Source organism: Mastigoproctus giganteus, chromosome 5 (genome assembly GCF_048544385.1).
Source record: "Mastigoproctus giganteus isolate SK-2022 chromosome 5, ASM4854438v1, whole genome shotgun sequence".
Classification (NCBI taxonomy): domain Eukaryota; kingdom Metazoa; phylum Arthropoda; class Arachnida; order Uropygi; family Thelyphonidae; genus Mastigoproctus; species Mastigoproctus giganteus.
In genome coordinates, this window is record NC_143579.1 from 109,424,580 (window position 1) to 109,441,881 (window position 17,302).

Below are 17,302 nucleotides of genomic sequence, written 5' to 3' on the forward strand. Positions count from 1 at the left end.
AATTATTTTAACTTAACGAAGTGGCTAATTTATAATATATTGCCACCATTCTTTGAATGCTACTGGGATCGAAGAAACAGGACCCCAGTAGATCTGCAAGGCTAATGATGGAAGCTAATGATATTTTAACACGGTTATACAGGAACCCCTCGCCCTTTTCAGAATAAAACGTGTTTTTCCGAAAAGTAAGGTATTTTGTTGAACAGCGGTTGCTGAGACTAAGGTCGATTACAGAAAAAGAGGCTAAGAGAAAAACAATAATTCTAAATAAATTATATGAAAAAAAGTTTTTCATTTATATAACAAATACAATAATAACCGTTACAATACCGAAGGAAAACAAGGTGAGAACAGACTGATGGAACTGATGGTCATATGCGTAGTCATGCAGCATGTATTGAACATTTAGAGGATGTAAAGGGTAAAAAAATGTTGATTTTACATATTGTATGACAGTAAGAGAAAAGCAAAAAGTTTCTCTTTCAGAACACAAAAGGATATACTTATATGTTCTTAAATGCCCACAAAGGCCAAAAGCTAAATGATTTTTTGATAACTGAGAGGAAAGCAGAGAACAAATTGTTAAAGCTTAACATAAAAAAGGCTTGGGTGAATGGAATCTGTAATTATATTAAGGGAGGCAGTCAAGGAGCTTAGCCATAATTATGAGAGCGTCCTTGGATTCAGGAGCGGTCCCTATGGACTGGAGATGTGTGAATGTATCCCTAATTCATAACAGGGGATAAGAAGGTGACACGAGTAATTGGAGACCTGTTAGCTTAACTTCTCTTACAGGGAAAATAACGGAGTCTCTGTTTAAAGAAGTAGTGCACAACCATGTAGACAGGAATGCAGTTATACTGCAGTCATGGCATGGATTTGTTAAGGGGTAATTTTATCTGATCAATCCAAATGGATAACATGGTACAGTAACAAAGGAACTGATGAAAAAAATTTAATATCATATATTTGGATTTCATGAAACCTTTTGATATTGTTGCACATAAAACACTGCTGTACAAACCAGAACAGTGTGGCATTAACAGCAAGTTACTGTCCTGGATAAAGGGATGGTTGAGTAGGAGAAGACAAAGAGTGGCTATTGATGGACACTGCTCTTTGTGGACTAATTTTATTAGTGTAGCCCCCCAAAGTTCAGTGCTGGGCACATTGTTGTTTTCTGTATTTATTAATGATATTGGTTTAATATCTGAGTTTGTAGATGATTCAAAAGGTTGGCAGGGCAATTAATGACAGTAATCAGGGTAAGCTGTTGCAGCAAGACCTAAAAAAATTAGGCATATGGGCTGAGAAATGGCAGTTGAAATTTAATTTTCATTTAACATATGAAAGGTGACAAATTACAGACTTGTTTAAATCTACCATTGGCTTCTATTATGTGCATCCCATGCATTTTTCTTCTTTGCCATGAGTTTCATTGGTTCATCTGACATCCATTGAGCCCTAAGCTGTGAACATTATTTCTTAGTTGGTATGAAAAGCTTCTATGATTACTTTGCTGACTGCACCCCATTTCAGATTTGCTATTGGTAACATCATCAGTTCCCACTGTATAGAATTTAAAAACTATCTGAGCCACTGTAGTCTCTCTTATGATGGCCAAAGCTCTTCCCTTTACCCTTGACAGTAGTTACATCTTTGAGTAAATCTCACCATTACTGCTCCCCAGTTGGGTTTTTTACCTGCAGATTCTTAATGCATGAATTACTGCTGATAATTAGATCAAGAGTATGAGAGACTACACAGTAGCTCAGCATTTCTCAAATTGTGATTTATAGAGATGCTTCGTGGGGTTTGGTGCCTCCGTAGCCAGGTGGGCAGGAGCAGCAGTGTGTCGCACACGCTTCTTGATTAGACTGGGGTTCGAGCCTGTGCCCACAAAATACGGAGGATGTGGAAAGGTCAGGGAATGACCACTGCATATCCCCCGGAGCAATATGGCCTTAGTTGCTAATGCTCCTAAAAAAACAAATAACAATAACAAATAGCTTCATGGGGACTTCGAATAATGTCTGAAATTTGTTATTGATATTTAAAAACAAAAAGAAATCGAGAACTTAGAATGAATATTGTTAATCATGAAAATCATTGAAAATTTTTTCAAGACAAAAGGGATCCTTATGTCACTATAGTTTGAGAATCTCTGCAGTAGATTACTATTTGTAATACAACAACAGCAGACACTGAATGGATGTTTCATACGTTCTAAAATACAGTCGGACCTCTATATATCAAAATCGATCGTTTACTTGAAATTCCTTAAACGAAATTTCGTTAAAAAGAAATATGACCTTTTCAACAATGAAAAATACTGTAAATTGAGAAATATAATAAAAGATGGGAAATAAATTAGAAATAAGTTGGAATGAATAAATTTGCCCTAATTTTCATCCAACTCATCGTCGATATTGTCACTAGTTCTTCAAATACACTCCAAAATGTTGGGGTCACTCGATTATTCAGCTATTATGACATCATTATCAACTAAAAATGACAAATGTAAAGTACTACATATGGGAAGCAGCAACCCCAGAGTGACGTATCAACTCTGTGGTGCTACACTGACAGTGGTAGAGAACGCAAAGGACCTGGGGGTAATTGTGCAGGCAGATATGAAGTTTTCTGAGCAGTGCAGACGGTCTGCCAGAGAGCTCATAGTGTCTTGTCATTGACAAGAATTTTTATAGATATACAGGAATTTTTCTAGCAGGGATAAGGAGGTGATTATCCTGACCACTGCCTTATATAAGGCAGTGGTCAGGCCACACCTTGAGTACTGTATACACATCTGCTGGAGGCCTCATTTTAAGAAGGATATGGAGCTGTTGAAACGAGTACAGAGAAGGGCAACAAGATTAGTGAATGGAACAAAGGGTTGCTCTAACGAAGAAAGGCTTAAATTTTGCAAATTACAGTGTCTGGAGACTAGGCACCTGCGAGGTGATCTGATCAAGGTGTATAAAGCCTTGAATGGTTTGAGCATGCTCAATGCTGATGGAATTCTTCCTCTTGCTCAGAATAATCATTTGAGAGGGCATAAATTCAAATTGAGGAAAGACAGATGTAGAACAGATGTGCGGAAGTTTGCGTTTAGCCAGCGGGTGGTTGGCTGGTGAAACAGACTTCCATCCTTTGTTGTGGAAGTTGATAGCCTAAATAAATTTAAGGCTGAGCTGGACAGGTATTTGGAACGAATGGAGGGGTGAAATGGGAGCGCATTTTTTTTTTTTGCTGATGCTGCATAAGTGTGCTTTCTTGCATCATATGCCTCTGCTAATGCTAAAAATTCATCAAGAACAATTTCTCCACTGATCAAAACCTAGCTTGGAATTCTTCCCAAGATTGCTCAATATATTATAGTTGGTTATCCCTCTCATCACTGTTAATTAGCGTTTTAGCAAAACTTGCTTTTACGAAACAATTCTTAATCATTGTTTCTGTCACATCTTGAATCCGCACTTTCCATCTTGACTCCGCATATCACATGCATATCTGCAAATGTATAACAGAATCTGTAGGTTGGTTGGTTGGTTTCTAGTCTCAGTATAATTTTTTTCAGTATGCACCTTTGGTAGTGCATTTTCAAATCCTTGGCCCATTGGCTGCAGTTTAGACGAGGTATTCGGAGGTTTTGAAATTACTGAGTGAAGGTGGGCAGGGCAATTGTCAACAATCAATACGATTTTTCTATTTTTCAAAAATTTCACTTGTCATCCAAGATTTTTTGTTATAGTTGTAGTCCAACTCTGACTACTCCTTTGAAACATCAGGGTTGTTTACTTTTGTCTTTACCAAAAGCTTCAATTTTTCATTACTAGCCATATTTGCACCAACCAAAACTGTAATTGGCTCCTTACTATTTTTACCACCTAAACATTTATCGCATTTAAAAGTCAGTCTTTTTCGGCAAACATTTAAAAAATAGTATTAGTATTAGCAATGGCCACAGGGTGCAAGGAAGCCTATGGCTTATGCTGCACCAACCAAAAAAAAAATATATTATTATAAAATAAATAATATTATAATATATATTATAAAATAAAATAATTAAGAAGAGAAAAGGAAATAGACAACTTATGCATTACCCTTCTCCCATAGGTCCAGCTGACCCTTGAATTTCCTATGCATTTCCCTTCTCCTGTAGATCCAGCTGACCTTTGAATTTCATCAAACTGTCAGCCTCTACCACCTGTGTAGGTAACTTATTCCAGTAATTTATAACTTGCTGGCTAAAATAAAACTTCCTGCAATCCAACCTAAACGTCTTTCCCCATAACTTGAAATTATGGCCCCTTGTTCTAGAATCATTTATAACAGTGAAATTTCGCATCATTTCTAACCAAAATTTTCACAGTTATAAATGATTCGAAGTCTTTCCTCATATGGATGCTCTTTTGCTGATCTCACCAGGTGAGTTACTCGCCTTTGAACCCTTTCAAGAAGCACAATGTCTTTCTTTAGGTGTGGTCTCCATACTTGAACATAGTATTTCAGGTGCAGTCTAACAATAGCCTTATATAATGGGATTATGATATAATATCCACTGTCCAAAATTTAACTTGTCATCCAAGATTTTTTGTTGTAGTTGTAGTCCAATAATAGATATGTTTCACGAACGTTGAATAAGTATTTGGGCTCGTAGTCCTCCATAATTTTTTTTCAAAACTTTCTTTCCAACATGCATAGTCTTTTTGATTGCAACTCCACTTTCATCAGAAATAACTTTTTGGAGTAAGCCACGCACTCTTTAAATTTGTCCAGCCAATCAGAATTAGCTTGGAATGTTTTATGCCCAGAAAAGATGCATACGCCATAGTCTTTTTGTTTATTAATGGCCATGATAACGGCTCATTTTGGTCCTGAATCAACTTCATCCACTTAAACTGCTTCATCTACATTTTCACAAAGGCATAATTTCACACACTTCTGGTTAGGTCCCATTTCCTCAGACAGTTTCAAAGAAAAAAAACTTATATTATGGTCACCCAGTAATTTCCTACATATACCCATATTTGTGTGTATACTCTGGTCGATTTTCCTGTTTTGCTGCATGAAAACACCCCTGTTCTGGGGGAAAGAACCTTGCTATCTACGCCTGAGACCGACTAACTCAGCCACAGAGTGAAAAAAGCTCATTAAAGTTTGTTCGAATCCTGACATGACGGGATTTTTTTTTGCATCCTGTGTGGGGAGGATGGTGACAATACCATTGTGCTAACATGCAGACGGTTTCAAAGAAAATCGAATTTTTCAGAATTTAAAGCAATTTTTTTTTATGCCCCGATCTACACTATTTAAGCACTTCCACTTTTTCACATTACGCTCAAAGATTTCCTCTTAGACACTGTAAGGTAGTAGTAGCAGTGGCATGTGATGCGAGAAAGCAAGTGTATGAGCTTGTGCAGCATCAGCCAAAAAAAAATCACACCATTCCCCCAAATGCCTGTCCAGTTCCTCCTTAAATTTATTCAACCTATCAACTTCCACAACGACAGATGGAAGTTTGTTCCGGCAATTAACCACCCACTGGCTGAAGGCAAATTTCCGCACATCTATTCTACATCTGTCTTTTCTTAATTTGAATTTATGCCCCCTTAGGTTCGTAATCTGAACAAGTGGAAGGATCCCATCAGAATTCAGCGGGCTGAACCCATTCAAGGCCTTATACACCTCAATCAGATCACCGCGCAGGTGCCTAGTCTCCAGGCACTGCAATTTGCAGAACTTAAGCCTCTCTTGGTAAGAGGATCCCTTCATTCCCCTCACCAAGTTACTTGTACAAGCTAAAACAAAATTGAAATTAGGGACCACTTGTACCTACCATGTAAACAGAGACAAGTGAAAGTGTGGATGACTCATTTCTTCGAAACAACAGATGAATTTCTGGGATAAGGGATAATCACTCTCTCCTAATTCTTTAATAGGATGCTTACAGTAAGACACAGGTTGACCAGACCCAATGTTCACGTCGGGAACATGGCTTAATCTTTGCCAATGGCTATGGACACAGAGCAGTTGACCAGCTTGACTTTCATTTAATTAAATTTGATGAATTTTAAGTTTTGGTCAAGACATCAAAGGCGGATATTGTTGGAATATCAGGGACGTGGTGTCACACTGATATTAGGAATGTAGAATTGGAATTTGGGGAGTACAATGTGTACAGAAAGGATAGATAGGATAGGATAGGATAGGAAGGGAGGTGTCGTCATGCTGTTAATTAAGAAAAACATAAAATCAAAAGAAGTGCATCCAGTTGATATAGTTGAACAGTGCACTGTTGAGTCAGTTTGGTATGACATAAGCATTGCGAAAGCAAAAATAAGAGTAGAAGTGTGTTATAGGCCTAATGACTCGAATGAGTACAATGAATAATTGTACTGAGAAATAGAGTGGGCTAGTAAATCAGAATGTCTAATAATGGGGGATTTTAACTTCCCAGATATTGACTGGATCTTGTGGGTTGGTCATTCACACACTAGTAAGACTTTTGTGGATTTATTGAATGATTGTTTTGTGCTGCAGCATGTTCGAGAGGCATCCGGAGAGGGTAATACTCTTGATCTGGTTATCAGCAGTGATCATTCGTGTATTAAGAATTTGCAGATAAAGGAACCTCTAGGTAGCAGTGATCACTGTGTACTGATGTGGGATTTGCATAAAGATATAATTACCATCAGGGGTAAAGGAAAGGGTTTTTGCTTCCGTAAAGGTGAATACAGTGGTCTCAGACAGTTTTTAAATTCTGTACAGTGGGTTCAACAGTAAATTCTAAGTGGGAAGCATTCAAGGAATTAATTGTGGAAGCTACTAAAAGTTTCATACCTATTAAGAAATATTGTTCAAGGTTTAGGCCTAAATGGTTATCAAATGAACTAATGAGACTTGTGACAGAGAAGAAAAACGCATGGGATGCATATAAATTATCAAGCGACTCAGAAGCCTATGGCAGATATAAGCCTGTCTTTAATCAGTTCACAGTGGAGGTTAGGCAGGCGAAGGCAGATTACGAGAAATCTTTGGCAAAGGATGCTAAGAAAAACAGCAAGGATTTCTTTACTTATATAAACTCTAAAAGGAAGGGGATGAATCTGATTGGTCCATTTGATATTGATGGTTCGACTGTTGATGATCCTGCTCAGATAGCAAACAAACTGAATGAGTATTTTGCATATACATTCCCATGAGTTATTAAGGTTTGAAAATGACAGGAGGTTATCAAATTGTAGCAGGGTGCTTAATGATTTTGTAATAACTGAGAGCAAAGTTAAACATAAGAAAGGCACCTGTGGTGGATGGGATCTATCCAGTTATATTAAAGGAGGTGGCAAAACAACTAAGCAAACCGTTAGCCATAATTATGAGAGCATCCTTGGACTCAGGGGCGGTCCCCACGGACTGGAGAAGTGCAAATTTGAACCTCCTCATTCACAAAGGAGGTTCGAAGGGTGACACAAGTATTTACAGACCAGTTGGTTTAACTTCTGTTCCAGGTAAAATAATGGAGTCACTGGTTAAAGATGCATTGCAGGATCATCTAGACAAGACTGCAGCAATAATTCAGACACAGCATGGGTTTGTTAAGGGAAAGTCTTTTCTGACAAATTTGATAGGATATTATGATGTGGTTACAAAGGAACTGGATGCAAAAAAATAATTTTGATATCATATATTTGGATATCAGGAAAGCTTTTGACACTGTTGCGCATGGAAGGCTATTGTACAAATTGGAGCAGAATGGTATTAAGGGTAAGTTGGTACAATGGATAAAAGGATGGTTGAGTGATAGAATACAGAGGGTGGTAATCACTGGGTGCTGCTCTTCGTGGACTAATGTTATTAGTGGAGTCCCACAGGGTTCTGTGTTCGGTCCACTGTTGTTTTGTATATTTATCAATGATATTGATGAAGGTATGTCAGCCTTAGTATCGAATTTTGCAGATGATACAAAGGTTGGCAGGGTTGTTAATGACAGTAATGGCAGTGTGCTACTGCAAGAGGATCTAGAAAATTTGGGCAGATGGGCTAAAAAGTGGCAACTGAAATTTAACCTTGACAAATGCAAAGTACTGCATATGGGTAGAAGTAACCCCAGAGAAACGTACCAACTGTGTGGTACTATACTTAAGGTGGTAGAAAATGAAAAAGACTTGGGAGTAATTGTGCAGTCAGATATGAAGTTTTCTGAGCAATGCAGACAGGCTGCCAGGGCAGGTCATGGGGTTTTGTCAATGATATATAGGAATTTTGCTAGCAGGGAAAAGGAGGTGATTGTCCCTCTGTAGAAGGCAATGGTCAGGCCACGCCTTGAGTACTGCGTACAGGTCTGGAGGCCTCATTTTAGGAAGGATGTAGATTTGCTTGAGCGTGTACAGAGAAGGGCAACAAGTGATTAGTGGAGGCTTAAGTTCTGCAAATTGCAATGGCTGGATGCCTTCCACTTGTTCAGATTACGAACCTAAGGGGGCATAAATTCAAATTAAGAAATGACAGATGTAGAATAGATGTACGGGAATTTGCCTTTAGCCAGCGGATGGTTAATTGCTGGAACAAACTTCCATCTGTTGTTGTGGAAGTTGATAGGTTGAATAAATTTAAGGAGGAACTGGACAGGCATTTGGAGGGAATGGTGTGGTTTTTTTTTTTTTTTTTTGTCTGATGCTGCATAAGCTCATACACTTGCTTTCTTGCATGACATGCCACCACCACCATCACTACTGCTACTTCTCGGTACAGTAGTGTATAGGTTTTACTTCTTCCTTTTAGCCATTGCCGACCCACTGCTGCAAAGGTCTCTCCCAAAACCTTCCATCTTTTTCTGTCCCACACCATGGTTTGCCAGTTTCCCCTTTCAGGGTTTTACAGGCACCACTAAATTGTGGACTGCGTTAGCTCTTAATTCATACTTTCTACAGCATAAGCTTTATTGCCTAGAGGCCAGAGGTGTGAACAATGTGTACCAAGTCTCTCGAAATCAGTTCGTTGTATGGAAATTTTCTTCATTGTGCAGAAACTATTTTCAATGTAATGACCAAGGGGAAATCAAAAAAGTTCTTTACATAGAAAAAGTCGCTATATGGAAGTTCGTTAAAGAGTGGCTCGACTGTAAATGTTGCTGGTAAGTTCACTGATAGTTTGATATTGAGGGGTAATTTAATTGTTATTGTTACTCAATAGCCCAGTTTCATTGTATCTCTTTTAAAATTTTTGTTATTAGTCCTTTTCTCAGGTAATATGTGCACTAATTATCTTTATTAATTACTACTTTAAAATAGGAACTGAACACTTTCAAAATGAAGATGAATAAGTTGGTCACTTCCTCTAGAAGAAAAAACCGTAAGCGACATTTTAATGCACCCTCTCACATTAGAAGAAAAATAATGAGTTCTCCACTTTCAAAAGAGCTTCGGCAGAAATATGGTGTTCGCAGTATGCCTATTAGGAAAGATGATGAAGTCCAGGTAAGCCATAATTACTCTGAGGTTTTGTAACTAAAAAAATGTATAGAATGTTTGTTGGGTCTAAATGGAAACAGTTAGCCATAAAGCAAGAATAATACACGCGGGTAGATCAGATCTCAAGGTTAAAATTGTTTAATTTTTGTTTAAAGCTGTTTTTTAAATAAAGCATTTATACAGAGAAATTACCTGTATGGAAAGCACCTATGTATATATACTTTTGTATGTACTTTTCAAAGCATATACATAAAATTCTGGGGTGTATTTTGAATTCTAAAATAAAGGAAGGGGGAATCAGAACATGTTTGTGATTCTGAACAAAATGGCTATGAGTTTCGAAAGGCAAAAAATGCATAAAAAAAAGAGTTATAATAAGCAGATAATGTACCTGGTATGAATAAACATTTTATTGGTATATGTGCCTATTCTTATACATTATTTTATTATTTATTACTATTCAAAACCCCATAGTTCCATAACATGTTCATGCGATGTTTATTTTAGACCCCATTATACACTGATGAGCCAAAACATTATGACCACCAACCTAATATTATGTTGGTCCTCCAGGTGCAGCCAAAACAGGGTTCGAGCCCATCACAACCAAATACGGAGGATGCGGAAAGGTCAGGGAATGACCACTACATATCCCGGAGCAATATGGCCTTAGTTGCTAATGCTCCTAAAAAAACCAAAAGCAGCCAAAACAGGTCATAGCCGGTGAGCCATAGAAGCTACAAGATTTCTAAATCTGTATTTTGGTATCTGGTACCAACACATAACCAGTAGATCCTTTAACTCCTGTAAGGTCCATGGTTGAGACGCCGCAGATCGGAGTTGCTGTTCCAACACAAACCACAGATGCTCGATGGGATTGATGTCTGGGGAATTTGGAGGCCAGGGCAATACCCAGAAGTCTTCATCATGTTCCGCGAACCAGTCTCAAAAAATCCGGGCAGTGTGGCATGGCGCATTATCCTGCTGAAAGATGGCACTGCCAGAGGGGAAGACCGTTGCCATGAAAGGGTGTACCTGGTCGGCAATGATATTTAGGTAGGTGGTAGATGTTGGAATGCCCGGCACATGGATGACTGGACCCAGTGTATCCTAGCAGAACATCACCCAAAGCATGACACCGCTGCCACCGGCTTGTTTACGTCCCACGGTGCATCCAGGTGCCATCACTTCCCCAGGTAAACGATGCACACATACCTGGCTGTCCACATTCTGCAACAGGAAACGTGATTCGTTTGATCTGATGACCTTCCAATCACTCAAGGTCAGTTTCGATGCTTGCATGTCTATTGTAGGCGCTGTCACTGGTGAACAGTGGTTAGCACGGGCACTCAGAGCGGCCTGTGGCTATGCAGCCCCATTTTCAGCAGGGTTCGATGTACTGTGTGTTGTGACACATTACTCCCATCACTAGCATTTAAATATCGGCGAGTTGAGCCACAGTTGCCCTTCTGTTGCCACGTAGCATCCAGGAGAGCCTTCGCTCACCTCAAGCATCAATAAGCCATGGTTGTCCAACACCTCGCCGGCAATTCATGGGTTCCCCTTCTCCAACCACTTTTGGTAGGTACTAACCACAACTGACCGTGAGCATCCCACCGACTGTGCCGTTTTGGATATGCTCTGACCCAGTTGTCTGGCCAATACAATTTGGCCTTTGTCAAATTCGCTTAAGTCCACTGCCTTTCCCATCTGAAGAACAAGACTAACACTGATTAACGGAGTTCAGTATCAGGTGTTTTTTATACTGTATCTTGACCTGCGCACATGTCGTAGTTCACCTGCAGTTGCTTCAATTTGCATAACGACTCCTGGTCATAATGTTTAGGCTCATCGGTGTACTTCCCAGGACTTTTTTTTGCCATTACTTTTTAAATCCAGCATATGCCCTACTCCACCAGTGTCATTTAATGCAAAAAAAATTAGTGTTGAAAAAGGGCTCTCTATATTTGTGCAGAATTGCATAAAAGAAGCCTTGTGAATACCTTGAGCTTATGGAAGAAGGGTGGAGGTTAGGCTGATTGGGCATGTATGAGATGTGGCTGTTCAATGACAAGGCTATTGCAGTAAATAAATATAATGAAATATTTCATATCTTTCATGTTATCTCCTTCAAAATAATTGCCTTGAGCTTGCACACGCTGTTCCATATGTTTCTTCTAAGTATAGAAACATTTCTGGAAGTGACCTTCTGTTAGCCCTTTTTTTAACACTAGTTTTTTTCTGAACGTCTTCAGAGGACTGAAAATGAGTCCTTAAGTACACTTTTCAGTTTTGGGAAGAGAAAAAAGGCAATGGGTTAGGTCTGGTGAGTAGAGTGCATGTTCACACACAAGGTTTGTTTCTTGACCAGAAACTGGCAAGCAGAGAACTGGAGCATTGGCTAGATGGAGCAGCATCCAACCATCCTTTCACAATTCAGTTCTATTCCTTCGAATTTTTTCATGCAGCCTTGTTAGAACTTCAATGTAGTATGTTTCTTTGACAATCTGATTTGGTGGGATGTATTCAGCCATAATAATTCCTTTAATATCAAAAAAAACAAGAAGCATGGTTTTCATTTTCAGTTTTGACATTCTTGCTTTTTTTAGTCTGGGGATTGTTTTTTCTTATATTGTGCACTTACTGGCTTTTAGTTTATGGGGCATATTGGAATGATCAACTTTCATTGCAAGTAATTACAGTACTCAGAAAGTGTGGATCTTCAATTTTTTTCAAACATCTTTTCATATTTGAAGTCTTCTCATTCTTTGTATTCATTCAAAATTTTTGGGACCATCGTGGCACATGCTTTTCTCATGCTTAAATTTTCAGTTAAAATTTGTCTAATTGTTCTTTTTTTCCACATTGAGTTCTGATGCTTCCATTCTAATGCTTACACGCCGATTACTTCTAATCAGTGCCCTTACCCAGTTCACATCAATTTTCATGGATAGCAGATGGCCACATTCTCTCTTTTCTAAAAATTCTTTGTGCCATCCAAACATTCAAGCTCTTGACGTAGTATCTTCCTCATAAACTTGAGGTAACAACTCAACTTTCAGTTGTTTTCTTTAGTTTTGTTAAAAATTTGAGGTTGATCATTCAATTCTTCTCTGTTATTTTTCCAGCAAACTGTAAAAACACAAGGTAATGAAATCCTACCTCACTGCAAAGCAAATGAGTGTGTTATAATGTGACTTGGCAGACTAGAGAAAGGTAGGTTCAAAGGCAGCTGCTGTGCCTTTTTTGACAGGTGGCATGTAGCGTGTAGTGACTGCACATGCAGTCTCATTATTTAATAGGCAACTTATATTTTGTTACTAGTCCTTGAATGTTAATATATTTATTCCACAGAGAAACAGGATTAATCAATCAAATTTCATAACAATGGGCTTTTCAGTTCAGGACTTAAATGATTTTTCTGATTCTGAATGGTTACAGAACTATGGCTGTTTGAAATTTAAAAAATAGCTACATAGTTTTCACTTATAAAAAATAATAAAAATTACTTTAAAAATGAAATAAGATAAGCAAACATGTAGTTAGTATGAATAAACATTTCACCAGATGTGTCTCTGCTTATTATTTTTTGTTATCTAAACCTCCATAGTCTTTTTTTTAAAAACCCCACAGCTCTGTAACTGTTCAGAATTGGGCACATTTATATTACTTGTTTTTTACAAAATAGCGTATTTTTTTTCAAACCAACAAAGTGCACAGTATAAGAACACGTAGGTTGCTTTATGGGTTTGTTTATTTAGTAATTGAAAATTCATAACCTTTTGTAATAAGTATTTTAGATGCATATTGATTTTTGAAGTATAAAAATCAATATGCTAAGAAAAATTAGAAGAAATATCTTGGAAATGTTTTCTGCTTTGGACAAGAACATGGATTTGCAATCCCTTTCAGCAGCAGTGATGTGCTGAATTAATTTTTTGCAATGCCAGCATATGTTTCTGAAAGAGGCGCGCCAAATTTGCTTATTAGGGTTCTGGGTGTCAAGTTCACTCTAATTTGGTGGTGGGAAGTTTTTGTTTAAGGAAGATGTGTCATTTTGCAAAAATATGTGAACAAGATGAGTGATTTTTAAATGTATTTGGGATGGCTTCATTGTGAAATAAATTTAAACTTGGGCATACTGTACCTATTTACAGCTACTTTTACATTGGGAATGATTAAATGAAATTTTCTTGTGGGCACCATTTGGTATAGTCATATTGCTGCTTGTGGTAACAATGCATTAGTTTGTTAACCCATGTCCAAATAATTTGGGCAGGATTACGCATATGAATGATGTTCAAGTGAGTTGAGAGACTGTGTTTTTTTTATTTTATTTTATTTTTTTTGTTTTTTTTTAATCAAAACTCAAAACACGAGATTATTAGAATCTATAGTACTTAATACCATGATTGAGCTGAAGATTGGTAAGATGAAAGAAGATAATACATATGAAGGAAGATTGTTCCAGAAAATGAACATTGAATGAATAAATGAGGAAGAAGAAAAGTTGGTTCTGTGGGTTTGAAGTTGAACAGCAGAAGGCTGTTCTGTTGACTGGTTGTGACACGTATTCGGGTTGCTTTGGAAGGAGTGGGAATTGTAGAAGCCAGTTCAGAACAACAGCATCTGTAGAAATATCTATAGAAAGGGCAGGCAGCAGAAACAGAATGTCTATGAGACAGAGTGGAGAGACTGTGTTAGAGATTAGTCATTGATTAACATAACTGCCTTCTTTTGAATAGAATCTAGAAGCCTGAGAGAAGTTTTGGGGGTACTGTCCCAGATCTGGGAACAATTATCCCTGGTAGGGCGATTTGTACAAAGTGAACTGCTGTTTGGAAGAAAAGTAATGCTGAGAGCGAAAGAGAAAAAACCAGTTTTTTAGATGCAGAGGAAGCAGTATTTGTAACCTGCTTATGCCAAGAGAAATTAGAAGTCAGGGTAATCCCCAGTAAAGATATATGATCTTGTCTAGAAATCTGAGTTATTGAAGATATGTATAGGAGCAAAAGAATCCTTTTTGTGAGATATAAGACAGGACTGGCATTGAAATCAACTAAGTTATCTTTGTCCCACTCGCTGAAGAATTACCCGGAGATCAGCATTCAAGGAACTGGTAGTGAATATTCGAGAAGTTGAAGCAGTTTGAGCAGGGCAAGTTTTCTCAAACTGGAAGGTTGAATGCAATGTGCTATCATCAGGCAAATCTGTGGATAAGATTTCCAGTCAATGGAAGGAGGTCATTAATATACAAGACAAAAAGAGTAGGAGAAAGAACTGAACCTTGGGAAACACCAACATTAGTGGAGAAGTTGGAAGACAGCCATCTACCATTACCCACAGAGTGTGTTTAGTGTCAAACGGCACCAGGGGTTTCCCCCCCCCCCATCTCCACGTAGTATACATTGTGGGTGTGAAACAGAACACTGTCAATGCCAGAGGTTTAAAAGTGTATGGATTTTGTATATGTGTAGTGTCGTGTACCATTGTTCCTCCGGTCATTTAACCGCCGGGCTCCTAATGGGTTCTAACGTTGTCCACACACTGCCCCGTGGAGGCAGACCAGGTACACCAGTATTATAGTTATTTACTCTGGCAGGTCCTGCCACCTAATTTCCTGAGATTTCAGTGGCTAGGACCTAAAAAAAAAAAAAACATGCTACAGATAGGGGTCAGCCAAAAGGATTATTGGTTATGCAATTTGATGTTGTTATTAAGTTTTTGGGTGTAGGGCTCAGGCAATTTAGAGATGGTTTGGATGCTAGTTATAAGTTAGAGAAGGGGGGAGACTGAAGGCTGGGGGGAAAGACAGAGATAGGGGGTCCATAGAGAAGATGACCCCCAAAACAGTGGAGCAGGCCCATGCCCAACCAGAGGGAAAAGAGGGATGGCGAGGAGGTGGCGACCAGGGGTAACCCCCCTCCACCTGGGTGGGGGAGGAAAAGAACCACACAAGGGAGTGTGGCAAGGAAAGCTTAATGGCAGCAGCTGAGCTGTGCTTTTGAGTGTCATACCTGGGACAAAGGTCCCATCTCATCTTGTCTTCTTTTTCAGAGTCTGGCGAGGCTGTCACACTTGGGATTGTAAGCAATATGTCCCGCCCGTTGTATACTTGTCACTATGAGTTCAGAGCTTTCAGGTCTGGTTGTCAAGTGTGTGGTTACAGGTCTCTCCTCGGATTTCACCCGTTTGTTAAGTCAAAATTAGAGATGTATGTTAACTGACTTTGGGGCGGTTTCAGGGCATCCATCCATTTGGTCACTGGGTCAGCAGAGCTGCATAATATCACAGTTTGTGAAGAGTCTAAATCAGGAAGGTCCAAAACAGTGTTGTCATTCATGGGACAGAGGTCCCATCCCATTATCGATGACAGTCCTGCATGAATTTGGGCAAGACGAGTTAGTCAGGTGTACATTTGTTCCAGCGGTAGGGATCTTCTTGTGAAGAGCTCCTGGCAGTATTGCGAGAAGGCCTTGTACTCCCTGTCGCTGTCCAACAAGTAATGCCCCTGGAGTTTTGGATTGAAGTTAATTCTGGTAATCAGAATGCAGCGAAGGTCCTCATACAAAGGGCAGTCATACATTAGGTGAGTTCAACTCTCCGGCTGTCCACAGTGGCAGAGGGGATCATCAATAATTCCAAGACTTGAGAGTTTGGCTCTGATGGATCCGTGACCTGTTAGCATGAAAGTTGCTTACAGGCCGGGGGAGAACCATCAAGGAGACTTGGGATATACCTTGTTGATATGTGGAATAAATTTCCTAGTGATATCTCCTTTAGTAGAGTTAGCCCATCTATCTTGCCATGTCTGCTGTAAATGGAGGCTAAGGCGCTTCTTTTCAGCATTCAAGTTGTTAGTGGGATCGATGGTGTGGTCCACGAACGTCACCGATGTGCCTTTTGATAGTTGGTAGAGGAACCCGCAACGTATCACTCCAGGTCCAAAGGAAGAGCACCTGCCAGCACCTGAAGGGCATGGGTGCTGACAGTACGGTAATGGTAAGGAGGATAAATCTTTGAATAGTTTCGAGCTATTTTTGCTCTCGGATACCTTATCCCTGCAGCATATGTAATCACCGGTAGAAATACTGCTTTGTAGAACAGCGAGAGAGTGTGGCAGTTGAGGCCCCAACCCGACATGTAACTCTGGCGACCAAGGCAGTATAGTTCCTTAACTTTGTCTGCAAGTGTTTCATACGTGGGAGGAATGTAAGTCCTGAGTCCAGGATTATTCCTAGATATTTCAATTCAGTAGTGAAATGTACTGTGGTCTTGTTTATCTTAATTTGTGGACGTCTTCTGAGGGACCCTTTCAGTGAGATGGAATTTTTCCTCATTAGAGAGATTTGAAGATTATGATCCCTTGCCCAGTTTTGTAATATCGAGAGAGCCTGATTTGCAGAATTTTCTAGTTGCGCTTTGTAATCTGCAGACACAGCCAGAATCAGATCATCTGCATAGGCCTGGGAGATAACTTCATTCAGGTTAGTGGCAAGGAAGTCATCAAGTAAAACATTCCAAAGGAGCGGCCCCAGTACCGAGCCTTGGGGACAGCCCCTGTAAACCTGGCGTTTTACTCTGCAGCATGGTGCATTGACATTTATTTCTCTGGCTGTGAGGTAGCTTCTTATGGTGTTATAAAGGTTTCCGGGAAGACAGGCACGTCTTAGTCGGCTGAGGACGCTCGGCCACCAGTCGAACACCCCAGCAAAGTCTATGGCAATAATCACGAAATATTTTCTATTGGGGTTTGTGGCAGTTGTGAGGATATTCTTGAGTGCGTCAACTGTTGAAGATCCTTGTTTGAAACCATATTGGCTTGT

At 39.3% G+C, this 17,302-nt stretch overlaps 1 protein-coding gene across 1 annotated transcript in view; it reads left to right on the forward strand.

The window, feature by feature from the left end:
* RpL26 (ribosomal protein L26) overlaps window positions 1-17,302 on the forward strand; it is a 43,747-nt gene that overhangs the window by 292 nt on the left and 26,153 nt on the right. Inside the window, exon 2 of the mRNA XM_090373401.1 lies at window positions 9,297-9,482. Within this exon, the coding sequence (XP_090229527.1) occupies window positions 9,315-9,482 (168 nt within the window). The 5' untranslated portion in view covers window positions 9,297-9,314. The remainder of the gene's footprint in view (window positions 1-9,296; window positions 9,483-17,302) is intronic.